Genomic DNA, 26650 nt, shown 5'->3' with positions numbered 1-26650 from the left:
AAACTTAGAAACTCCTCATTCTTCATTTTGAAGCTTCATCATCAAGGGCAGTTTCTTTCACATCCACAGCTTCAAAGCCTTATCTGTTCTTTATTCCCTCCACTTGTTTTCCTTCCCCCTTTCCCACCTCTGTTTTGATGTCTAACTTAAACCTAAATTCATCTGTCGGCAGCTACTGGGGAATAAGGGACTGCCTAGAACAAAGAACAGTCCTACTTCAGCTAGACTAGAGGCTATAGAGGGGAATGGTATTTCTAGATAAATCTGCAATCTCTAGTTCCAGTCTTATTTTTCTCACAATTCCTTCTTACATTCCCTAGATATTTAAATACATTTTTGGTTTCCTCAAAATGACGTTTCTTAAAAGAACTTTCTAAAAACAGAAACTCAATAACAAATATTTTAAAAGGCCAAGTATCTTACCAGTAGGTTGAGGAAAAACTGGAGGAATGGTTCCGGGTGGTACAGCAGGAGGATAATTTGGAAATATTGGTGGAGGAAAAGGGAAATTCACTCCTAAGGAGCCCTAAGGAAGTATTTAAAAGTTAGGAGACAATGCAACAAAAACATCTATAGAGATTAATTAAAAGTTTAGTAGAGAAGTCATGATTAATTCTTACCAACTGTTGTAACGCAAAAAGTGCAGCTTTTTCCTTGGCTTCATTTTCAGAATGGCACTGTGGCCCATGTACCAGTAAGCCATTAGATAATTTTACCTGGCAAACTGTCATCGTCTAAAAAAGAGAACATGAATGTCTATGAAGTTATCTGTCTAGGAGGTTGACCTTCTCCCCTCAAGCTTAAACAAGTAGAATACTTTCATGTGACATTCTATAAAAAAGAATTCAAAAATTCAACAAAGGACAATCATTTTAAGTTTTGGGTTGCCCTGCAAAATTTTAGAATTGTTTCCTTAACTTGCCATGTTTACAAAATAAAATGCTCTTTAAGCTAGCTGAAGGGTCAGGCATCCTAACGCAAATGAAAGCCAACAAAATTTTTTCCTTATACCAAAGGTTCGGAAACTAGGCCTTCTGCTTATTTTTATAAATAAGGGTTGTGTTTGCAACACAGCCAAATCCCTTCTTTCATGTATTGCCTAAGTCTGTTTTCATACCGTAACTGCCCAGCTGAGTAGGTGTGACAGAGACCATATGGCCCAGAAGGCCTAAAATACTTACTATCTAGCCCTTGGGAAAAAAAAAAATTCTGACTCCTACTTTACACCATCCTCCAATTAGCAGATATTTCATTAATATGAATTAACTGCCAAAATCTAAAAGACTTAGAGGTTATGTCCAATTTTATGTTCACATAGAAGTTACAACCCTTTATTACACATTTTTCTTTTATAAAAAATTTTTTTTAAAAATTCTACTTTTTTAAAAGGTAGTCATTTTTATGTGATGTTGTGAGTTTAAGCCTACTTTCTGTTTTAGGTGAGAATATATAAACAACTTGGATATAAAGAGGATCAAATAACCTTTCCTATCGTCTGTGGTTCTCAAGGTACAGTCTGGGGCCCCTGGGGGTCCCTGAAACCCTTTCAGGAGGTCCTTGAGGTCCAAACTATTTTAATAATGATATTAAGGTGCTATTTGTCTTTTCCACTCTCAGTTTCTCACAAGTATATAGAGGACAAAAAATTCACTGATATAGCTTTAGATTCTACACTGCAACTAACTTCTAAGAAAATACCATATTTTAATGTAGTATCAAAAAGTATCTACTATCTGCAAAGGCTATTACAATTCCCTCCTTTTCTCTAACTATCAGTCTGTCTGGGGCCAGATTTTCTTCATGTATTTTAACCAAAACAAATCATAAGAGATTGATAGTAAGAAGCAGATATGAGAATCTAGCTTATTCCATTAAGCTAGAGATGGAAAAGATTTGTAAAAGTGTAGAGCAGTGCCACTCACTAAAATTTTTGAAAGGTTATTTTTAATAAATAATGCTTTTAATTTTTTGTTTTAATTTCTAATACAGTTAATATAGATATAAAACAAGTAAGCAAAAATCCTTTGGGGTCCTCAAAAAAAAAAAAAAAAGGTGGGAGTTTATTAGGCCAAAGCTTTGAAAATTGCTGCTATAGACCAAGATCCCTAGCTCTATCAATCTGTCCAAGACTACGTGCTGCCCAGGTTCCTCTCTGTCAGCATCTCTGAGGGCTCTGGCATAAATATGAGTGAGCCATAGTAGGAAGAATAAATCTATGTTGCTCATAACGTATAAAAACTCAGCTCCATTATATTATTTTTAGCCAAAGATTTTCAGTTAATCTATTTAAGATCAGTGTTAAAGAACTTAAATAAATGGAACAGTAGTATACTATACCTGTGGTGTTCTAAGAAAGGAGAAATCTGGTTGTGGCATTCCAATAAGGGAACAAATTCGAGAAAGTTCAGTTACTGGTGTGGACACAGGAGGGATATGGCTGGGAGCAGGCCAACACACATGGTCCATAGGCTGAACATTATGGTATTCGCTAGTACTGTGAGGCTTATTCATGTAAGATGCTATCAAAAAAGAGAAAAGAATATATCTATATTAAATGATATACTGAACTATGCAGTTATTGTAGGGTTTTACAGATAGCAAGCAAAAAATTGTTAAAAGGTGAAAAGAGGAATCTCCCATGAAGCAAATAGAAGAACTATCTAGTACTGCCTAAAATTACCAAGAATTCAATACAGATTTTTAAATGACTGTAACTGAGTAATGATTCATGATGAAGATTTTAAAACATGGTAAGTAGCTGACTGCCAAAAACTGACATCTTGAGAGATTAATGACTACATAGTTATTTTTGAGCAAAGCAAAATTTGAATAAGCAAATAGTTTTTTTTTGAGCTGATTTACAATTCTTTTTTTTTTTTTTTAAAGTTTATTTATTTTTGAGAGACGGAGAGAGACATGGCATGAGCAGAGGAGGGGAAGAGAGACAGGGAGACACAGAATCTGAAGCAGGATCCAGGCGCTGAGCTGTCAGTACAGAGCCTGATGTGGGGCTTGAACCCACAAGCTGTGAGATCATGACCTGAGCCGAAGTCGGACGCTCAGAGGACTGAGCCACCCAAGCACCTTACAATTAATTCTTAAGTTTTGAGGCTTTGGGTTCATTCTTGTCAAAATTCCATCCTACATTCTGAGACACATGGATAAATGGTCTTATTGCTCCAAAATGAAGCTGCTTAAAAGTTTTTCTAAAAGTAACCCTTTCAAGTGCTTTTACAGATGATTAAAACATTCTAAGAGTTCACATTCTTTAGGATGAACAAACTAATAGAACAAAAGAGCATACCCCAGTGAAGAATGAACCTAAACCTGTCACGTTACAGATTTAAAAAAAAAAAGGTTAAGTTGCTAGCCTAAAGCCACACAACTTGCAAACTCTGTTACTTGGGCTGGATTCTGAGCTCTCGACTCTTAAGAGATATATTCTTCATTATTCTGAAATAAAAGTTACTTGTTTTTTGACAGCAAGACCATCTTTTTCCAGTTTTGTTATTCCAAGAGCATGTCTGTCACCAGGATAGTTTCCTAATAGCTACTCAAATTTTAAATTGATTATCTTATTATTCACTGGAATATAAAATAAATGAAGCTGGGCTCTGATTCTGTTCCAGATTTTGGTGCTTAATGAAGTCAGTTCTGCTTATTTCAAACTGATGTTTGTTTGTTTGTTTGTTTTACCTGAGAAATTTCTGTCCCCACGTACTTTTGCATTAGTCATTCTTCCTGGTAGGCTTTTGCAGATAATTATACAGACAAAATACTGAAGTATAGGGGACAGAGACAGTAGGGGCAAATATGGATGTGTACTAAAATCTGGCTATGGGGCACCTGGGTGGCTAAGTTCATTTAAGAGTGTGACTCTTGGTTTCGGTTCAGGTCATAATCTTGCGGTTCGTGGGCTTGAGCCCCACATCTGGCTCTGTGCTGACAGTGTGGAGCCTGTTTGGGATTCTCTCTGCCCCTCCTGTGCTCTCAGTCAGTCTCTCTCTCAAAATAAATAAATAAACTTAAAAAAACCAATCTGGCTATGTATTTGCCAGATGGCATGCTATAGGCTTCAAAATTTTAAGGTAAGCACCCACTTTACAGTGTCTACCTCCATTAATTATTTATAATTGATTTTGTAGCTTCTTCTATTGGCCAAGCTATTAGAACATAATGCTATATCAATTATAGGTATATTGGTACCTGTAATATGCCAGACACAGTGCAAGCTGCTTTGTATGTATCATATAGTTATTGCAAGAGTCCTTTACAATGTTATTCTCATTTTATAAATATGAAAAAAACCCTTAAAATCTTAGTAAAGTTAAATAATGTATTTAAGTTACAAAACTATTTTTAAATTACTGAGGGAAAAAAAGCTAGAATGTGAAAACTTGTCTAGGTTTGGGCACTACAGAATGAGTATCTGCAAAAGCACAATTTAAGTAATCATAAGAAGACATTTAGGGACTATAGAGCTATTAGTTACAGAGTTATATTATTATTTAATGACACAGCATAAAAATTACATTCTTATTTGTTACTCTTCATTATACTCTTTTAAAACTACAAGTAGTTTTATCTTCAAAAGCACATGATAAAACAACCCAAATGAACGGAACATCTGAAATGATATTGGTTACTAGTACTAGTACTTTGTTCACGTACTTAATTTCTTATTTTGTTGAGGCTGTGAGGAAGGTCCATATTCATCTCTTCTATTAGAGGAAACAGTGGCTTCATTACCAAACTGCTTCATTTCGTTCTTATGGTCCACAGTATCAGAGGCATCAATTTTTAGTATTTCTTTAAGCATCCGAGTTCCTTTCTGTTTTTGAAAATAATTGGTATGGAGATGGTGGGGGTAGGTGGAGAAAAGTTAACCTTAGAGTTACAGAGCTTATTAACCTTTCTTTTAGTGAGTTCTAGTGTTAAAAATTAAGATGATAATTACATTCAGGTAAGGAATGAGCAAAATCAACAGTCTAGAGTTGAAACAAAATGTCCACATTTCCTGCCACAGAAACAGTACTTATTCTTCTGCTTAACTTGACCAAATTACCTGGTGGCAATGTTTGAAAAGCAAACATACAGGTCTAAAAAAACCAAACATACGGATAACTAAAATGCCCAGGGAAGCCTGGTTTTCCCTACAAGAGGACAATAATGATGCAACATACCAGTCCACAGGACATAAAAGTGTTGTAACAGTTGCATGGGGTATGTATGCATGCGCCACAATAGTAAAATTACTACAGACAGTACAAAAGCTCCTACAGAACACAAACCATAGCAAATGACTGTGGTGACAAAAGTTCTTCACTTGGAGGCTCTTCATGATGAGATGACTGTACTTCATTTTCTTTGGAGATATTCAAGGATGCTAAAAAGTTCTCAATTCCAGGGTTAGGCTAAAAGAATAAATATTTTGTGCATAAAGATGAAAATATGAGGACACGGAAAAAGCTAAGAATTTTAGGTACAAAAACGATCATTTGAATTTTCACCCAATCATCTTCCCAGCTGCTAAAGTTTGGCCAACAGAAATTGAAAAAATGGTCTTTTACCTTATCAACAGCATTTGGGTAACCAGTCAGAACCTTCTGGTTTTCTGAGACTTCTGCACTTTCATTTCTCTTCAATAGCTTAATATTACATTTGGCAGGCCCTCCAAATGTCTATAAAAGAGTTAAGAATGAGCTTTTTGTGCAAATAGCTGCCATTTAATAGTGTTCTAAATAAATTACTGCAAAAATTTTTAAGTGCCATTTTCTTTTATATCTTAAAAATGGGGCTTGTAAACTTGGATGAGGAAAAAACTTAGATTTGCATCTTCATTAACTTCTAAATGAGATTTAGCATTTCCTTCAATTATGAATATTCCTTCAATGAAGCAATAGTGGTGATTCTAATTGCATTTCAATACAATTAATTTTCTTTCAAATCTTAAGTATTTTAGCATTAAAAACACTATTCTGAGAAAGAACCCATAACAAAGTTTATAAATCCCTTCCTAGAAGAAAGGAAATTATAGCATAAGAATTTCAGAAAAAGAGGGCCTTAAAAGTCAACCATTACTGGTATCTAAATATTAATGGGTTCCATTTGCTGATAACCTGGCATGTGCCAAATATTCTGCTAAGGTGCCTTTTATGTATTTGATATATGACTAACTTATAAGAGATAAAATTCTTAAAAAATTAAAAAATATGCATATAGAAAGTACATATACCATAAGTATATGTGTTGAATGTTTTTAGAGTAAAAATTTGTTATTCTTTGATCATAAAATGCATATACTCTCCTTATCAATCAGCAGAGACTATACAAAGGCAAACATAAATAACCTCAGCTTCCTCCAACACCAAGCTACTCCACACAATTAATCATTAACTTTGCTATGTTGATCCTAAATGAATCATTGAATATACACATATTTCCACAGATTTTATACATACATACATACATACATTTATGTACGTAGGTATGTTTGTATGTATGTATATACAGACTAAATGTATCAAGTGAGATAAATCTATTTTTATCTCCATTTAATTAATTTTTATTTATTTATTTACTTTATAAAAGTAGGCTCCAAGCCTAGTGCTGAACCCAACGTGGGGTTCCAACTCACAACCCCAAGATTAAGACCTGAGCTGAGATCAAGAGCTGGATGCTTAACTGACTGAACCATGCAGGCAACCCTGCATTTTAAAGATGAAGAAATTAAGGGGGCACCTTGGTGGCTCAGTTGGTTCAGCGACCGACTCTTAATTTTGGCTTAGGTTGTGATTCCAGGGTTGTAGGATCGAGCCCCATGTTGGGCTCAGCGCTAAACGTGGAGCTTGCTTAAAATTCTCTCTCTTCCCCCTGCCTCTCTCCTCTGCTCGTGCTCTCTCTCTAAAAAAAGAAAAGATGAAGAAATTGAGGCTATAAGAGATGTAGTGAGTTGCTCAAAGCCACCCAACTATTAAATACATATCTGTTTATGTATTTATATATATGTATGTGTGTATAAGTATCTCTAGTTCCAAATCCTGACTCTAGCTGTGTAACTTCCCATCCAAGTGATTACAGATTTGGGCAACTTATGGATTTGGGCAGCAAAATTCAGATGCCACACAGCTACCCACTGTAATAAAAAGCTGGCTACTAGAATTTGATTTAAGAAAGCTTACCTGCTTATTTGACATTTTTTGTGACCGGCTCTCAGTTTTAGGACTCTTACACTCTTCTTTAACTAGAGACAAGAAAATAGGAATTTTGGTAAGTGAAAAGTATTGCTGCAAACTAGTGAAATTTACCAAATATCTACCACAGCAAGACTCTGTATTGAAAATTCACAGAATTCTAAGAAGACAAAGGCCCAGACCTTGAAAAACTTTTAATTTGGATGAGCGGAAGAAGATATACTCACAGATAACAACAAGAGAAAAGGAAAGGTGTGACATGTAAATGAGCCTTGAAGTATGTAGGTTTGCAAAGGGAGGCTAAACATTTCAGGCAAAGGAAATAACAGGAGAACAGAAATGGAAGCAGAAAGCAAGGAATGTATTTATGGAACTCTTACTAGACTAGTTCCACTGGAGATCAAGGAATATAATGGAGCTAATCCAGTAAGCAGTGGGCAACCAATGACAGAAAGGTTTTGAGCAAGTAGTGATCTCATCAGAATTGTGCCTTAGGAAGATTAAAATATGGCAGTGGCATAAAGAGTAAGAGAAAAACTAGGAAGCTATTTTAGTATTTCTGTTAAGGGTAAATTGGGAGAATGGTAAGAAACATGAAAAGGATAAATTAGAAGACGAAGGAGTAAAGGAAAAAAGAGGAAAAGAGGGAGGAAGGGACAAAGGAGGAAAGAGAGGGTGAGAAAAGAAGGAAGGAGAAGGGAAGGGAAGGAGGTTGAAGGGGAGATGAACAGAGGTGGTAAGAAATGAGCAAAAATAGGAAGACAGGGAACAGAAGAGGGGAAATAGAGGAGGGGAGAGGAGGAAAGGGAGGTAAGGAAAAGAAGAAGGGAAGGAAGTAATCTTGCAAAAGTGAGGAAAAGAAAAAGCAAGTTAACATGTACTGACATTAAGCCTTTGTTGAGACACACACAACAAAACTGGAATTCTAACTAATGTAGTTACATGCACTCATGTAAATAATAATTTGAAGAAAAATCACAATGCATTCCAATTAAATATAGAACCTTTAAGCTATATTTATCAGATTTATAGGGTATCAATCTATATTTAATTTAAAAACCTAAATGAAACAAAAATAACATATAGATACTGGTGCAAAGTGGTTGTCAAACTGAACCAAAGTTATAAGACCACAAAATTTTTTTGAAAATAGCTTTTTAAAAAAAATATTTTAAAAGACCATTATTATAATATATATAAGATACACACACACACACACACACACACACACACACACACACACAAAAGATACATGCATATATCAAATATAATAAATTAGACTCAGGACTCCGCACTTGATATTTCCTCTACTGGAAAGCTCTTCAAACGTTCTGCATAACTTACCCCATTTCACTCCCTTTTTTTGGTGTTTCTGCTCAAAACTTATGTCCTCAGAGAGGCAACCCTTGACCACTGTACTTAAAATACCACCCCTATCTATACTTTTAATCTGCTTTATTTTTCATCATAGCACTTATAATTACTACAGATTATGAAATTTATTGAATAGGTTTTTTTGTCTATTACCAGTCTTTGCCTTAGAATGTAATGTCCATTAGGCTGAAAAACTTGTCTATCTTGTTCACTCATATATCCCTTGCACCTAAAACAGTACCTTGCACATAACAGCTCAATCAGTAGCAGCTGAATAAATAAATGAATGAATAACAACTGAGTCATATTTTGAACACAAAGAGCAATTTTCAGCAATTTGGGAATATTCTGATCAAGAGAAGAGAAAAAGTAACTGCAAGATGAAGATTCTTATCTCTGCATCTACATTCCCTACTGTGCCTGGAACACAGTAAACACTACTGAAGGAATGAAAAAAATAAAAATGTACAAATTATGTTAAGAGAATACTGCAACACAGTATACATACTTTTATTTATTAAGATTTTATTTTTATTTTATTTTTTTAGAGAGCGAGGGCACAAGTGAGTGAGGGGCAGAGAAAGAGGGATAGGGAGAGAGAGAATCCCACAAGGGGCAGAGAGGGAGACAGAGAAAGGGACAGAGAGACAAGCAGGGCTCACTCGAAGTGGGGATCGTGCTCACCCAAGGTGGGGCTCGACCTCACCTGAAGCGGAGCTTGAGCTTACCCGAAACAGGGCTTGTGCTCACCCGAAGTGGGGCTTGAGTTCACCAGTAGTGGGGCTCAAGCTCAGCTGGTACAGGGCTCAAACTCACAAACTGTGAGATCATGATCTGAGCCAAAGTATGATGTTTACCCAACTGAATCACACAGGTGCCTAATACATATTTTTAATAAAAAATTGTAATATAGGTTGGAGTAATTTAATAAGCAAATGTTTATACACAGAAAAGTAACTGGATTATATTAAATAAAATTTATCTCAAAAAGTAGTAAGGAGACATCAGCAAAAATGTCAGAGTAAGGACTTCTAAAAGTTCTCTCCTCCATAAAAGCAGCAAGAAAATGGGCACAAATTACCAAAATCCAAATTTTCAGAACTATGGAAATGAATCAAAGGCTTTTAGCAATCCGGGGAGTATTTATTCAAGGAAAAAGTCGGACTCTCAGAACAGTGAGCTTAGGGGCTTTTTAACTTGCCCTAGTCTCAATCCCCACTCTATAATTCTATGCCAAAATCCTCAATAAAATACTAGTAAATCAAATCTTATAGCATATAAAAAGATTATACACCGTGACCTAGGGGGATTTATCCCAAGAATGCAAGGTTGGTTCACCACAGAGAAAACAATGAATGGAATATATCATTTTAATTAAGCACAGAAATAGCAACTGACAAAATCCAATATCCCTCCCTCCAAGGGGGGGTGGTGGTGGAAATCAACAACCTAGGAATAGGAGGGAAATTCCTCATTTAATAAAGGGCATTTACCAAAACCCCACAGCTAACATTACACTTAAGCTGAAAGACTGAAAGCTTACCCGAAAGATCAAGACAAGAAAAGGGTATTCTTTGCATAAAGATGGTATATACATCTGTGGAACAGAATTAACAGGCCAGAAATAAACCCATTCATCTATAGTCAATTGATTTTTAACAAGGGGGCCAAGAAAATTCAATGGGTGCCAGAAGAATTCAATGGGAAAAGAATAGTCTTTCAGCAAATGATGCTGAGACAACTGGATATCCACATGCAAAAGAAGGAATATGGACCCCTACCTCATACCATATACAGACACTAATAAAGACCTAAAATAAGAGCTACAACTACAAATCTCTTAGGAGAAAAGATGAGTGTAAATCTTTGTGACCTTAGATTATGCAATGGTTTCTTAGATAGGACACTTAAAGCACAAGCAACCAAAGAAAAGTAGAAAAGATAGATCAATTAGAATTGATCAAAACTACAAACTTCTGTGTTTCAAGGACGCTATAAAGTTAAAAAGACAACCCACAGAATGACAGCACATATCTGTAAATCAAATATCTGAATAAGCATTTAGTATACAGATTTGATAAAGGACTCACACAACTCAAGGATGAAAAGAAAAGTAACTCAGTTTTAAAATCAGCAAAGGTGGGGTGCCTGGGTGGCTCAGTCACTTGAGTGTCTGACTCTTGATTTCAGCTTAGGTCATGATCTCACAGTCATGGGATTGAGCCCCATATCAGGCTCCACAATGAGCATGGAGCCTATTTGGTATTCTCTCTCTCTCTCTCTCTCTCTCTCTCTCTCTCTGTCTGTCTCCTCCCAGCTTGCTTGCTCATGCTCTCTCTCTCTCAAAATAAATAAATAAATAAATAAATAAATAAATAAATGAATGAATGAATGAATGAATCAAAAAATGAGCAAAGGATTTGAGTAGACATTTCTCCAAAGAAAATATACAAACTGCCAATAGGGACATGAAAAGATCCTCAATTTTATTAGTCATTAATGAATCACAAATGAAAACCACAAAGATTTCACTTTATACCTACCAGGATGGCTAGAATAAAGAAGATGAGCAATAACAAGTATTATGGAGGATGCAGAAAAACTGGACTCCCATATATTGGTGGTGGGAATGTAAATGGTACAGCCACTTTGGAAAACAGTTTGGTAGCTCCACAAAAAGTTAAACATAGAGTTAACATATGACTCAGTAGTTCAATTCAATTGGGTATATGTCCAAGAGAACTGCAAACATATGTTCACACAAAAAACTTGTACATGGATATTCACAGCAGCATTGCTCATTTTAGCTCCAAAGTGGAAGCAACCCAACTGTCCATCAATGGATGAATGGATAAACAAAATGTAGTATTCATACAATGGAATATTATTCAGCCATAAAAAGGAATGTAAAAATTAAAAAAAGAAAGGAATGAAGTATTTATACACACTACAACACAGATGCACTTTATGTTCATTATGCCAAGTGAAAGAGGCCAGTCACAAAAAATCACAAATGTTATGATTCCATTATATGAAATGTCCAAATAGGTCAATCCACAGAGGTAGAAAGTAAATTAATGGTTTCCAGGTGCTGGAGGAATGACTGCAAAAAGGTATGGTGTTTCTTTTTGGAGTGATAAAATGTTCTAAATTTAGATAGTGGCATACGTTGTACAACTTTGTGAAAACACCAAAAAAATCACTGTAAATACTTCAAAAGACTGAATTTTATAGTATGTGAATTGTAACTCAATAAAACTTATTAATAAAAAAAAGCAGTTAGCATCATAAGTTTGTTTATTCTGAACTTTAAACTTACATTTTTTGTGAGGCTCATGTTTTCTTTGCTGACATTTAACAGTGTTGTCAGTAAAGGCGGCTTTATGATGTTGAGTTACTTGACTTATTTCTTGAGGTAGAACTGCAATCTGAAAGTTAAAATTCTTATAAATGATTTAAGCAAACTTTTAATATTATAACTACTTTTCCTCAAAGTGAGGTTCAAAGTGATAGAAAAATTGTAGAACTCAATAACAGGAGAGCTGATATTTGAGCTCTAACTCTAAAACCCATGTTCACAGTACTGTTTCAAAGAAAAAGTATGCCATAAGTTTAATTAGAAAATATTCTAGTTTTGGGTATAGTTTTTTGGGTTGTTCTATTTGATATCTACATAAAGCTATTTGTTACTCATATTTTTCCAATAAAGGCCTAAATATTTTTAAAGATATTTAAAATTTTATTTTTATTTTATATTTTGTAAAGACCTTTTAAAAAGCAGCTTTAGGTACAAAATGAAGCTGAGAGAAAGGTACAGAGACATTTCATAAACCTTTGGTCTCCACACAGGTATAGCATTTCCCATCGTCAACATCCCCAACCAGAGTGGTACATTTGTTACAACTAATGAACCTAAATTGCATACATTTCATTATTACTTAAAGTCTATAGTTTACACTGGGTTCACTCTTGGGTGTTACATTCTGTGTGTTTGGACAAATGTATAATGATATGTATCCACCATTATACGGATTATTTTCAGTGCCCTAAAAAATCTTCTGTGCTCTGCCTACTAATCCTTTCCCCCTAACCCCTTGCTAACTACTGATCTTTCACTGTCTCCATAGTTTTGCTTTTTCCAGAAGCTTGAATACTTAAAAAAAAACTAAACAACAAATTTTAAAATATTTTATTTTTGAGAGAGAGAGAGAGAGAGAGAGAGCAAGGGAGGGGCAGAGAGAGAGGGAGATACAGGATCTGAAACAGGCTCCAGGCTCTAAGCTGTCAGCACAGAGTCTGATGGGGGGCTCAAACTTGTGAACCATGAGATCATGACCTGAGCCAAAGTCAGATGCTTAACTGACTGCGCCACCCCGACACCCCCACAAAATAATTTTTTTAAGTAGGCTTCATGCCCAGTGTGGAGTCCAATGCAGGGCTTGAATTCACAACCTGAGCTGAGATCAAGAGTCAGATGCTTAACTGAGTGAGCCACCAAGGTGCCCTGAATACTTTTTTAAAAATCATGTTGAGCTGTCTAGAATTTGGTCATCAGATGAAAATTAGGCTGCTTATTAATGCTTCATGGATGTAAGTGATATACATGATCTCATATTTCTTGGAAATATGAAAGTGTTTAGCTGGTATAAATAACGAAATAGCACCCAATAACAGGAGCAGCATGCAGACGATTCTGAAGAAATATAGTATCAAATGTTGAGTTCTATCTCAAGGAAATAGGTAGTAAAATGACTAGTAGACTGAGATCTAGGGGAATTTTGGTAGTGAGAGAGGAATGTGGAAGGAACAGTAAGAACACATAACCTGAGGTGGGAATTATCTGCTTGTGTGAAAGGAAAGAGACCAAACTTACTGAAACAGACCATTTTATCAAATATTTGGATATACTTTATATAAGAATTAGGTAGAGTTAGATTATAGAAGGTCTAGCTATTAGTTTCAGTTGAAACTAATGAATTCCACTAGTACTGAAGAGGGAGCCCTGTACATTCTAGAATATTTGAATAATATTGTTTTACGGATGGAAAAGAGGTCATCTAACTCCAGTGCCTTAATTTTACACACAAGGCCCCAGAGGACCAAGGAAGTTAGAGTTGCTCCATTTGAGTCACCAAATCTGATTTCCTGATTTTTAGTCTGGTACCAGATTTATCACACCACAGTGCCTCAGGGAATAAACTGACTTCAAACCCAGGTGCTCTTATTAGACATTTTGCCCAATTATGCCACTGGGTCCACACAGTTTTGTGAAAGGATCATCAGGAAAGATCATTAGGAAAGATGCATCAAGCAGTACTGCGTAAGAAGGACTAAAAAGGAAAGAGATAAGAAGCAGGAAGCACAGGTAGAAGGTTAACCTAGGCTTAGGATAACACTCTAAGGTCCAGTTGTGGGAACCGAAAGGAAATAAAAAGATTTGTAGTCTCACAGCAAAAAAAAAAAAAAAAAAAGAGGAAAAAAGGAAAAAGTTTTTACTCCATGCTCATCAGATTATATGCCGTGGAAAATGGTAGTGTTAGAAATAAGGATAAGAGAGGAAACTTTAGGTGAGGTCAATTCTAAAACATCTTGAGGTTGAGATGATGGTGGGGTATCCATCTATACCTGTCTTCTAGAAAGTTGGAGATACTGGCTTAGATCTTGATTGAGAGGTATGGATCACATAGATTGAGTGGTAATTAGCAGTGAGGTAAGAGCAAATGTCACCAAACAGTAAGGCAAAAGGGGGAAGAAAAAAAAAAACAATTTGTTGTCCAGTTTTAGGGAGCAGTGCCCAGTGAATGGTTGGAAAAATAGAGGTTAAGAAAGAAGGTGAACACATGGCAGAAGGCCAAGAAGGGAGTCAGGGTAATGTTTCCTTTTAGAGTGTTAACTCCTTCGAAGTAGCTGCCTATATTTTCTGCCTCTATTTTTTCTTCTCCTCTTCTCTCTTAAACCCACTCTTCTTGGTATTTCACTCTTATCACCCTACTTGAAACCGTTCTTGCCAAGATTCCTAATGACCTCAGATGCAAAAACTCTATGATTAATTCTCAGTTTTCATTTTAATTGATCCATCACCAGCATTTGACACAGTTGATTATTCTACTTGACATCCATTCTTCACTTGGCATTTAGAACACCACACTTTACTGGTTTTCTTCCTATCTCATTGGCCATTCCTTCTCAGTCCTCTTTGTCAGATTCACCTAATCTCTCTGACTCGTTAAGGATGGAATTCTCTAAGGCTAAGTAATTAGACCTCTTCTCTATTTACATCCATTTCCTTGGATATACATAAACATATAAATAAATACATGCCAAATTTCTCTCTCCTCTGTAACTATCAGAGACACTGACTCTGCATCTCCACTCAAATTTCTAACTCTTAATCTTCCCTTAGATGTTTAATATATACCTCAAATTTACCATGACCAAAACTGAACTCTATATCTTCCTCCACAAACCTACTTGACCTGCTATCTTATCCATTTCAGGTAACAGCCCCTCTATCCTTTTAGTTACTAAGACCTTAGGAGTTACACTCTTTAATTCATTTTTTTTCTTTTAACCCCATATCCAATTTGTCATTAGATGGCAATCCCTTCCATATATGACTAGAATTTGATCACTTCTCACAGCCCCCTACTACCTTGGTCCAAGTCACTATCAACTGTACCTTGATGGTTCTAGTAGTCTCCTAACTAATCTGTTTCTACCCTGGCTCCTATACATTCTATTCCCAAGACAGCAGAAAGAATGATCCCATTAAAATATAAATTAGATGTCATTCTGTTTCTCAAAACCATTCACTGATTCCTTATCTCACTGGGTAAAAACCAATGTCCTTATTAATGACCCAGAGGATCCTGCATTGTATCGATGTATCACCTCTCTAATTACAACTCACCCTACTGACTGAGAACCATAAGTCTTTTTTCTCTACCTTGAGTACACCTGGATTCCTACCAGGGTCTTTGAATTTGTCTGGAATACTCTCCCTTCACATATCTACATGCCCTAGTCCTCATTTCATTCAAATCTTTACTCAAATGTTACCTGATAATTCTATTTAAAACTGCAAAACCATGGGGCGCCTGGGTGGCGCAGTCGGTTAAGCGTCCGACTTCAGCCAGGTCACAATCTCGCGGTCCGTGAGTTCGAGCCCCGCGTCGGGCTCTGGGCTGATGGCTCAGAGCCTGGAGCCTGTTTCCGATTCTGTGTCTCCCTCTCTCTCTGCCCCTCTCCCGTTCATGCTCTGTCTCTCTCTGTCCCAAAAATAAATAAACGTTGAAAAAAACAAAAAAAACAAAAAAACTGCAAAACCTTGCCTCTACCTCTCCTGCCAACCTTTTTTATCCTCCTTCCCTGAACTTTTCCTTAAACTTTTGTATTACCAATATGCCATATAATTTACTTATTTATTGTCCTCTCCTCCCAAGGATACCGATTGTTTGAGGGTCAGAGTTTTTGTTTTGTTTACAGCTATGTCTCATTGTGTAGAACAATGTACATGGTAGGCAATCAAATACATGTTGAATGAAGTAATGAAATGAATGAATGATAATACAGTACTTGTAACGAATGAGTAGTTAGCAGAATCAAATAAATTAGAGAGGAAAAGAGGGTTTGAAAATCTGGATATAGATTATATTTAGGTAGAAAGGATTTATGGATGATAAGCAAAATTTATAATAGCTATTGGCAGAGAAGACCTGTGTATTTTGTCCCTCTCACTTTTTATGTTTATTTTATCATCATTTCCCTTGATATTTTCTCCTCTCTACTGTGATAAACTCTGATAATGCCACCATTATTGGAGGACATTAGAACAAAAGAGGCCTTCATGGTGTAGGCTACTGGTTTATAAACCTGAGAGAACATTCCCTCTTGACCTGAAAAGATAGGTCAGCAGCTTGGCAAGAAGAGTTGTGTTGTAGGAATGTATTATTATTATTATTATTATTATTTTTTGTCTGAGTCAACTTTTTTTTTTTTTTTTTTTTTTGTTAGCAGAATTTCTTTTCTTCTTAATCTCTATTAGGGAATATGAATTTGCTCATTCACATTTAAGACAACCAACTGCCAGAATAAAGCTATACATGCAAGTGAAAATGAGTAAGTTAATAAGTGCCATTAAGGCCTCTGCTGAACTTATTTAAAAAAAACTTTTTTTAATGTTTATTTATTTTTGAGAAATAGAACACGAGTGGGGGAGACGCAGAGAGGGAGACACACACACAGAATTCGAAGCAGGCTCCAGGCTCCAAGCTGTCAGCACAGAGCCCGATGCAGGGATCAAACCCACAACCGTGAGATCATGACCTGTGCTGAAACTGGACGCTTAACTGACTGAGCCACCCAGGCACCCCAAGGCCTCTCCTGAATTTAAAATACAGTTATTATGATTTTGCAAACAACTAACATAAAATCCAAAACTGATTTAAAAGAAAAATTATCTGTATTCCCACTTATGAGTCCAAAAACTTTTATATATGGCTGAAGAGAATTCTGAACATTCGTGATTAAAAGCATTATTTCTCTTTTATGAGATTTCTGAAGAAAACTAGTCATTGCATACCCAAAAGAGAAATGTCAATCTTGTTGTTGCTGTCTTTAAAATTTATTTATTTTGAGAGAGAGAGAGAGAGATCATGGGAGAGGTAGAGAGAGGAAGGGGGAGAAAGAGAGAGAGAGATCATGGGAGAGGAAAGGGAGAGGGGGAGAAAGAATCCTAAGCAGGTTCCACGCTGTCAGCACTGAGCCCCACGCAGGGCTCGATCCCATGAACCATGAGATCATGACTTGAGTTGAAATCAAGAGTTGGTCACTTAACTGACTGAGCCACCTAGGCACTCTGTTGTTGTTTTTTTAAATTAAATGTCCATCAAACAAGGTATACTAACCTTCTCTTGTAGAGTTGGCTGAAAGTGCTGAACCTTTCCAGATCCCTGTAAGGACTGCCAAATGTTGCAAAATTCATCATCATCTTTCCTAGGTACCTGGCAAAGCACAAAAAATTTCTTAAGGAAGTGAAACAAAAAAATTAAGATTCATATTAAAAAATAAAATTAATTCACTAAAGTTAATTAGCAGTAGACAGGATCTTAACTTCCGTTATCTGAAATCTCAGTTCTTTTTTTCTGGAGCTCAGTAATCATAAAAATATTCTGTTGGAGTGAAAATGGCCTTCATCATATGTAACTAGTTTTGAATGGTTTTACTGAAAAGTAAAATGTTTATTTCCTTATTTTTGCGAGACAGAGAGAGCACAAATGGGGTAGGGGCAGACCGAGAAAGCGAGACACAGAATCTGAAATAGGCTCCAGGCTCTGAGCTGTCAGCACAGAGCCTGATGTGGGGCTTGAAGTCACGAACTGTGAGATCATGACCTGAGCCAAAGTCAGATGCTTAACTGGCTGAGCCACCCAGGTGCCCCAATTGAAAAATCTTTAAAGCATGACAAATGCTATGGATTATACTAAATCAATATCCCTATGAAAATATTTTTTTTGCCTTCCAATGTACTGATATATTAACTCATTCAAACTAGTATCTAATGATTTTATTCTTAAAATCTTCCTCTTACACAAAAGCATCTAATAGATTAAAAATCACCTATTACTTATGGGGAACTGATTTTGTTCAGATTAAACTCTGAAAAAATATGCACCAAAATTTAATAGTGGTTACCTATGAAATTTGAGAGTATTTTTGCTTGTTTCCTTTGCTCTTATCTCCTTATCTGTGTTTTCTAATTAGTCTATAATGAACACATATTACTTGGATTAAAGTGAGGTTAAGATAAAAAAAAATGTGATTAAGATTTGGGGACATGGAATAAGGTTAAGTGTCTCTCACAAAACAATTCAATTTTGTCCCCAGAAAGATAAAATAAAGTAAATCACCCATGAGTTGCATAGTAGAAACTTGTAAATAACTTTTAATAAATTTAATTCTCTCCCTGTTAACGTTTCAAATTCATGTTATTTCGTAGTAGATATAACATTTGAGTTATATAAGAAAAAATGGAAACTTTAGTTTCAAAGGTAAATATATGAAAACAAAACAGACATCCTCAGGCTATTTAAAAAATGTGTTTCTTCTTTAATATAATTAATTTTATAACAGAGGTAGAATGCTATCAGTAGCACTCTTTACTAGTCCATTAACTTAAAATAAATCTGAAATTGATTTGAACTAAAATTTTTTTAAAAACTAAGTCAAATTATGTTTCCACTTACAAAGACTGCCTGTGATTTGTAAGGGGCAGAAAGAAATGAGACTAAGTGCCTTACTTGAGTAGGAACAAAAAGTGATTGCAGGGAATGGTTCAGGCCTCCCAAATGCCCAGAGGAAATTGATGAATTTGAGCTATAGTGATTCACAGCTGGTTGTGGTTTCACAATGGCTGTCAACTTCTGATTTCCAGTTTCAGAGCGACTCCCATGAGAAAGATTCACCAAGGCACTTGTTGGCAGTCGATAACCTCTACCAGGTGAGCACCTAAAAGTAAACAGTTATTTCAGGGGGAAATAATACTAAATGTGTTAGGGAGCAGACAAATCAAATTATTTTTGGGTGGACAGTCAGTCCATAATCTGAATTAATAAACGTTACTCTTAAATTAAGCAGAGGAACCTGAAATCATAAAAAGATCTCAATTTATAAGATGATACATTTCTGAAAAGTTTCTGAATAGACTACTCAGTGCTACCAAGTGGGGGAACAACTCTTCTACAGGTGTGGTGTGCAAGGGATGTGTGTATGTGTTAGTTTGCTCTCAGAAGGCTGGCAACAAAATATCTGAGTATAAGTAAAAATTTATGAATTAAATGTCAAGCTTCTTTTAAAAACTGGGTTGTACAGTTTGGTTTATGAAAGACCAGGAGATACTCAAATGTGGCACTGTTCTCAGTGGACCTCTCCCTACACAATAGGGCAAATGTTAACTTTGATCACATTTGTCTCCTGATCAATTGCTGAGTCTAGCCTTTTTATCCTCACCTTCCCATCTTAAAGTTATGGACCCAGGAAGGCTTAATAGATAAGTATTTGTGATTTCCTTCCTTCCTAGCCTTAACAAAAATATTAGATATTAAAATAAATCTTCTCTTGTCAAAAGTTCTTAACTCTATTATGCACTTTTTCTAAGAATATAATCCTCTTATATTAAGAGATGATGGAGTAGAATTATTTTATGACAAATCTTTATATGATTTGTAGAAAATATGTTCATGAGAACTATACTTAAAGATTCTGCATTATAGAAATGAATGTACAGGTAATCTTTTACATAGCTCTCTATCAGTAAAAAATCCAGTGCCTCTACCTAGGAGTGAAAAAAAAGACACTGAGAAAAAAGTTAATCATCTTAAAAATGTATCTTCTAAGTTACTGGGCTAAGGTTATTGGTGATCAAACATTTTCATGAAAAATAAAATCAGATAAGAGATCCAGACTCTGCTGCTGCATTTGAAGATTGTAGACAGTTAAAGTCTTTCGGTAACAGGCACATTTGAGTTGTAAAACAACAGTAATAGCATTGTGAGGGTTACTTGGAAAAGGACTGACAATAGTGATTTTATGCAAATAAGCTAAACAAGGGGTGCCTGGGTGGCTCAGTTGGTTAAGTGTTCGACTCTAGATCTTGGCTCAGATCTCAGGGTCATGAGTTCAAGCCGTCTTGGGCTCCATGCTGGGTGTGGAGCCTACTTTTAAAAAGAAAAGAGACTAAACCAGAGTAATCAATTTTTTATTTAATTAGTCACTAATCAAAATAGAGGAGAAAAAGAAACTAAGCTAAATTCAGTTTAGCTTTCCAGCTAGTTTCTAGAAGGGAGACAGGAAACTGGAAAGGACTTCATTTAATCCTCACAAGAATCTAGTGAAGTATGTATCTTCATTATAAATGAGGAAATTGAGGGTCAGAATGCTTTGAACTACCTACTCAAGGTAACTCAAAGAATAAGTGAGAGAACCCATTCCATGTACCTTTCATTCTATCATAATCCTTTTTCCTGTACATTTTCTATCAGTGCTTCCCCCAAATAAATAAAACTCACCCATATTAATTTAAACAAAAAATCCAATTCTCTTCCTTTAAACCTGCTAACCTCCAGTTATATTTTCTCTCCTTCATGGTCAAACTTCTCAAGGGTCAGCTCAATTTCCTGCCTCCTCAAACCACCTGAGTCTGGCTTCAGCATCCACAATTCCACTAAAATGCAAATCTGATGTCACAGCTTTGATTTTGATGACTTCACATTGCTTTAAGGATGAAGGCCAAGATACCAAAATCTTAACATGTCCTCAAAGTTGGCTTACAAGTTCCTGCAGTTCTTGCTTTTCTCTTTTACTCTAATCTTGTTAAAGCTCAGACACACTTGCATTTTTTTTTTTTTGAATGACTGAATAGGTCCTTTGTTGTATGTTGTTATTTCTTCTTCATGACCACTTAACATTCTTCTTCCCTCTTCCTCCAGTTAGCTATTATTCATTCTTTAAGTCTCATCTTAAATACTTGTCAAGAAGGCTTTCTAGAATTCTCAGGACAAGTTATACTCTTATAGAAACCTGAACTTTTCCTTCCCAGCACTTCTCACATTTTAACTAAATAACTAATATTATAATCAGTTACACAATTATCTCCCCCACTAAAATGAAAGCTCTGTGAAAGTAGAAAGCATGTCTGTCTTACTCATTGCTACCTTCCCTGGTAGCAAGTATGATGTCTTGCATATAAGAGGAATTCAAAATGGAGACAAATAAGTACAGTAAAGTCACTGGTCACATGTTCATATTCACAAAGTATAATTATCATCAGGAAATACAAACCTTATTGTTAAGCCTCCGGGAAATTCTTCATCAAATAATACTTCAAATAGTACATCAGCTTCTCTGTTAGCTGTGAAAAAAAAGAGATTTAAAAATCATATAATGAAAAATCAGCTTATAAGTTTTTGAACTTTGAGAAACATTAATTACAATTATCAAAAAGTAGTGCAGGGGAATACACTAAATGAAAAATAGATAAACTCACAGATTACCGGTATTAACTTAAAGCAAAATAATATTTTAAATTATACGCTTTGGGAAGATTAATTATGTTTTTCTCTCTGCTTTTGTCTATGTTTGAAATTATTCATAATAAGGGGAGGGGCCAACATGGCAGAGAAGTAGGGGGATCTGAAGTTCCCTCCTCTCTCAAACAAAGCAAGGTTGAAGATAAAGGACTTTGAATTCCAAGAGTCTGGGAGGCAAAGAAGACAGTAGCTTCCAGGAACCCACCAGGACAACCTGACGGGCCAGAGGTGTGTGACTGCGAACTGGGAGAGATAAATTGAACAGAGGGGACGGATCCCCTTCTGCAGAGACAAAGGACAAGAAAGAGAGGCTGGGGAAGCATAGGACTGTATCTGGACAAGAGAAAAACCATGGACCTGGACAGAGAAAGGGCCAATCTCTAATTGAGGGGCTTTCTCTGGACTGGGCTGGCTGCCTGGATCACGCACCTGGGCAGGAGGGGAGTCAGCCCCAGGTTCGGTGGCTAGGTCAGGGGCACAGTCCACAGTGGGAGAAAGTGATCCTCTCCCTGGAGTGCTGTGGGACAGGACAAAGCCTGCCTGCCTCCACCAGTCAGAGAGTGGCACTCCCCCAGTACCCGGGCACATGGAGCAGGAGTTTGAATCCCAGGCAAGCGCCAGGGCACAGGAGTCGGCCGGGCAGGACAAACCGCCTTGGTTGCACCCATGGCACAGTGAGGACGGCTTAAACAGAATGGTTTGGGACACCTGGTCTGTGGAGGAGAGACTGGGGCGTTGTCATTTTTCTCCCCATTACCAACAAGGTGGGGCTTCAGGCATCAGCCCTAGGGCCCACAGTGGAGATGTGACCTGCCTAAACCAAACCACACTCCTCTGCACCTGGTAACTGCATATCTGCTGGAGTGGGATGGACGCTGACAGACAGCACCAGACAGCCCCTCCTCCAGACCAGTGCTGTTGCACTGCCTGGTTTAATTCTCAGACAATTCTTACTTATAGATATGTTCTTCCTTCCTTTTCTCCTTCTTATCTCTTCCCTCCTCTAGTCTGGTTACTCTGGTTATTGGTTTGTTTAAGCAGACATATTTAATCCATTCTCTTGATACATGTTCCACACCTCCTTCTTTATTCTCCTCTCTCTCTCTCTGAATTAAGCCATATAGTTTCTGTCTGGACAATTTTATTTTCTTTTTCCCCTTTTTCCTCCTTTATTTTCCTTTCTCTCTCTCTCTCTCTGGATTAAGCTGTATAGTTTCTCTGCTCAACTTTTATTTTTTCTTTTTCCCCACCCCTGTCATTTCTTTGTATGGGATAAGGCCTCTTCTATCAGCACCGCTTCCACCATATTGTTTACTTGTAGCTGGTGTTTCTGGCTTTTTGTTTTTGGGTTTTTTGTTTATTTGTGTGTTTGTTTGTTTTTGTTTTCTGTTTGTTTTTGTTTGTTTTCCTTTCCAGGGCTACTTTAACGAACAAATCAAAGCACACCTGGTGGAGGGTTCAAAACATCACTACGGACAGGGAGATAAAGTAACCAAAGTCACAACAACAGAGAGCAAGTAACACTCTCCAAAAAAACATCTTCTACAGGGCCAGGCCCTGGACAATGTATGACCCCTCTTTAATATGGTAGTGTTTGCAGGTGCAGGACACATAACAAGCTTTTAAAACACACATAAGGGACAAAAAAACTAGCCAAAATGACAAAATGGAAAAATTCTCAAAAGAAATTCCAGGAAGAAATGACAGCTAAAGAATTTCTCAAAACAGATATAAACAATATATGTGAACAAGAATTTAGAATAATAGTCATAAGATTAATTGCTGACTTGAAAAAAGCATAGAAGACAGGAGAGAATCTATTGCTACAGAGATCAAGGAACTGAAAAATAGTCATGATAAATTAAAAAATGTTGTAAATGAGGTGCAAAATAAACTACAGGAGGTGACAGTGAGAAATGATGAGGCGGAGGGGAGAATAGGTGAAATAGAAGATAAAATTATGGAAAAAGATGAAGCTGAGAAAGAGAGATAAAAAAATTCTGGATCATGAAGGGAGAATTAGAGAACTAAGTGATTCAATGAAATGGAACAATATCTATATCATAGGAGTTCCAGAAGAAGAAGAGAGAAAGGGGCCAAAGGTGTGCTTGAACAAATCATAGCTGAGAACTTCCCCAATCTGGGGAAGGAAACAGACATTGAAATCCAGCAGGCACAGAGAACTCCCTTTAGATGTAACTTGAATTGATCTTCTGCATGACATATCACAGTGAAACTGGCAAAATACAAAGACAAAGAGAGAATTCTGAAAGCAGCTAGGGATAAATGGGCCTTAACTTACAAGGGTAGACATAAGGGTAGGAGCAGACCTATCTACTGAAACTTGGCAGGCCAGAAAGGAGTGGCAGGAAATTTTTGATGTGATGAATAGGAAAAACATGCAGCCAAGAATCCTCTATCCAGCAAGCCTGTCATTCAGAATAGAAGAAGAGATGAAGGTTTTCCCAAACAAACAAAAACTGAAGGAATTCATCACCACTAAACCAGCACTACAAGAGATCCTAAGGGGGACTCTGTGAGTATTGCAAAGACCACCAAGGACCAGAGCCATCACTACAAGCACAAAACCTACAGACAACACAAGACTCTAAACCCGTATCTTTTAATAATAACACTGAATGTAAATGGACTAAATGCTCCAATCAAAAGACACAGGGTATCAGAATGTATAAAAAAAATAAGACCCAACTATTTGCTGTCTACAAGAGATCCATTTTAGACCTGAGGACACCTTCAGGTTGAAAGTGAGGGGATGGAGAACCATCTATCATGCTACTGGAAGTCAAAAGAAAGCTGGAGTAGCCATACTTATATCAGACAAACTAGATTTTAAACTAAAGACTGTAACAAGAGATGAAGAAGGGCATTATATAATAATTAAGGGGTCTATCCATAAAGAAGAGCTAACAATTATAAATATTTATGCACCAAATTTGGAATCACCCAAATATATAAAAAAATTAATCATAAACATAAGCAATCTTATTGATAAAAATGTGCTAATTACAGGGGACTTTAATACTCCATTTACAACAATGGATAGATCATCTAGACAGAACATCAATAAAGAAACAATGGCTCTGAATGATATACTGGACCAGATGGACTTGACAGATATACTTAGAACTTTTCGTCCTAAAGCAGCAGAATATACATTCTTCTGAAGTGCACAAGGAATATTCTCCAAGATAGATCACATACTGGGTCACAAAACAACCCTCAACAAATACAAAAGAACTGAGATCATACCATGCATACTTTCAGATCACAATGCTATGAAACTTGAAATCAACCACAGGAAAAAGTTTGGAAAACCTCCAAATGCATGAAGGTTAAAGAACATCCTACTAAAGGATGAATGGGTCAACCAGGCAATTAAAGAAGAAATTTGAACATATATGTAAACAAATGAAAATGACAACACAACACTCCAAACCCTTTGGGATGCAGCAAAGGTAGTCCTAAGGGGAAAATACACTGCAATCCAAGCCTACCTCAAGAAACAAGAAAAATCCCAAATACAAAATCTAACAGCACACCCAAAGGAACTAGAAGCAGAACAATAAAGAAACCCCAAACCCAGCAGAAGAAGAGAAAGAATAAAGATCAGAGCAGAAATAAATAATATAGAATCCAAAAAAAAAAACCTACAAACAAAACAAAACAAAACAAAAAACAGTAGAAAAGATCAATGAAACCAAGAGTTGGTTTTTTTAAAAAATAAACAAAATTGGTAAAACCCTAGCCACACTTCTCAAAAAGAGAGATGACCCAAATAGATAAAATCATGAATGAAAATGGATTTATCACTACCAACCCCTCAGAAATACAAGCAATTATCAGAGAATACTATGAAAAATTATATGCCAAAAAACAGGACAACCTGGAAGAAATGGACAAATTCCTAGACACCCACACACTACCAAAACTCAAACGGGAAGAAATAGAAAATTTGAACAGACCCATAACTAGTGAAGAAATTGAATCAGTTATCAAAAATCTCCCAACGGGGGCACCTGGGTGACTCACTCAGTTAAGCTTCTCACTTCAGCTCAGGTCATGATCTCACGGCTTGTGAGTTTGAGCCCCACCCTGGGCTTTGTGCTGACAGCTCGGAGCATGGAGCCTGCTTCCAATCTGTGTCTCCCTTTTTCTCTGTCCCTCTCCTGCTCATGCTCTGTCTCTTTCTCTCAAATATAAATAAATGTTAAAACAAAAAAATTAATTAAAAACAAAACAAAACAAAACATCTCCCAACAAATAAGAGTCCTGGACCAGATGGCTTCCCTGAGGAATTCTACCAGACATTTAAAGCAGAGATAATACCTATCTTTCTCAAGCTATTCCAAAAAATAGAAATGGAAGGAAAACTTATGGACTCATTCTATGAAGCCCACATTACCTTGATTCCTAAACCTGAGAGAGACCCCACAAAAAAAGGAGAACTACAGGCCAATATCCCTGATGAACATGGATGCAAAAATTCTCAACAAGATACTAGGAAACTGAATTCAACAACATATAACAAGAATTCTTCATCATGATCAAGTGGGATTCATTCTTGGGCTGCAGGGCTGGTTCAATATTTGCAAATCAATCAATGTGATACATCACATTAATAAAAGAAAGGATAAGAACCATATAATCCTGTCAACAGATGTAGAAAAATCATTTGACAAAATACAACAACGTTTAATAAAAACCCTCAAGAAATTCGGGATAGAATGAACATACTTAAACATCATAAAAGCCATATATGAAAAGCCAGCAGCTAATATCATCCTCAATGGGGAAAAACTGAGAGCTTTCCTGCTGAGATCAGGAACACGACAGGGATGTCCACTCTCACCACTGTTGTTTAACATAGTGTTGGAAACCCGAGCACCAGCAATCAGACAACAAAACAGAATAAAAAGGCCATCAAAATTGGCAAAGAAGAAGTCAAACTTTCACTTTTCGCAGACAACTTGGAAAACC

At 36.5% G+C, this 26650-nt stretch overlaps 1 protein-coding gene across 4 annotated transcripts in view; it reads right to left on the bottom strand.

Moving 5' to 3' along the window:
• The window catches only part of XRN1 (5'-3' exoribonuclease 1), a 119739-nt gene that overhangs the window by 9466 nt on the left and 83623 nt on the right, over nt 1-26650 (bottom strand). For all 4 annotated transcript variants that reach the window (XM_015080429.3, XM_027061687.2, XM_027061688.2 and 1 more), the window contains 11 exons: nt 21405-21474; nt 18866-19073; nt 17474-17569; nt 11887-11995; nt 7182-7243; nt 5571-5681; nt 5292-5414; nt 4672-4831; nt 2338-2519; nt 621-734; nt 424-526 (listed from right to left, as the gene is read on the bottom strand). In XM_015080429.3, coding sequence (XP_014935915.1) covers nt 424-526; nt 621-734; nt 2338-2519; nt 4672-4831; nt 5292-5414; nt 5571-5681; nt 7182-7243; nt 11887-11995; nt 17474-17569; nt 18866-19073; nt 21405-21474 — 1338 coding nt within the window. The remainder of the gene's footprint in view (nt 1-423; nt 527-620; nt 735-2337; nt 2520-4671; nt 4832-5291; nt 5415-5570; nt 5682-7181; nt 7244-11886; nt 11996-17473; nt 17570-18865; nt 19074-21404; nt 21475-26650) is intronic.

This window comes from Acinonyx jubatus, chromosome C2 (genome assembly GCF_027475565.1).
Source record: "Acinonyx jubatus isolate Ajub_Pintada_27869175 chromosome C2, VMU_Ajub_asm_v1.0, whole genome shotgun sequence".
Lineage (NCBI taxonomy): Eukaryota > Metazoa > Chordata > Mammalia > Carnivora > Felidae > Acinonyx > Acinonyx jubatus.
This window is presented reverse-complemented; position numbering and strand designations above follow the sequence as displayed.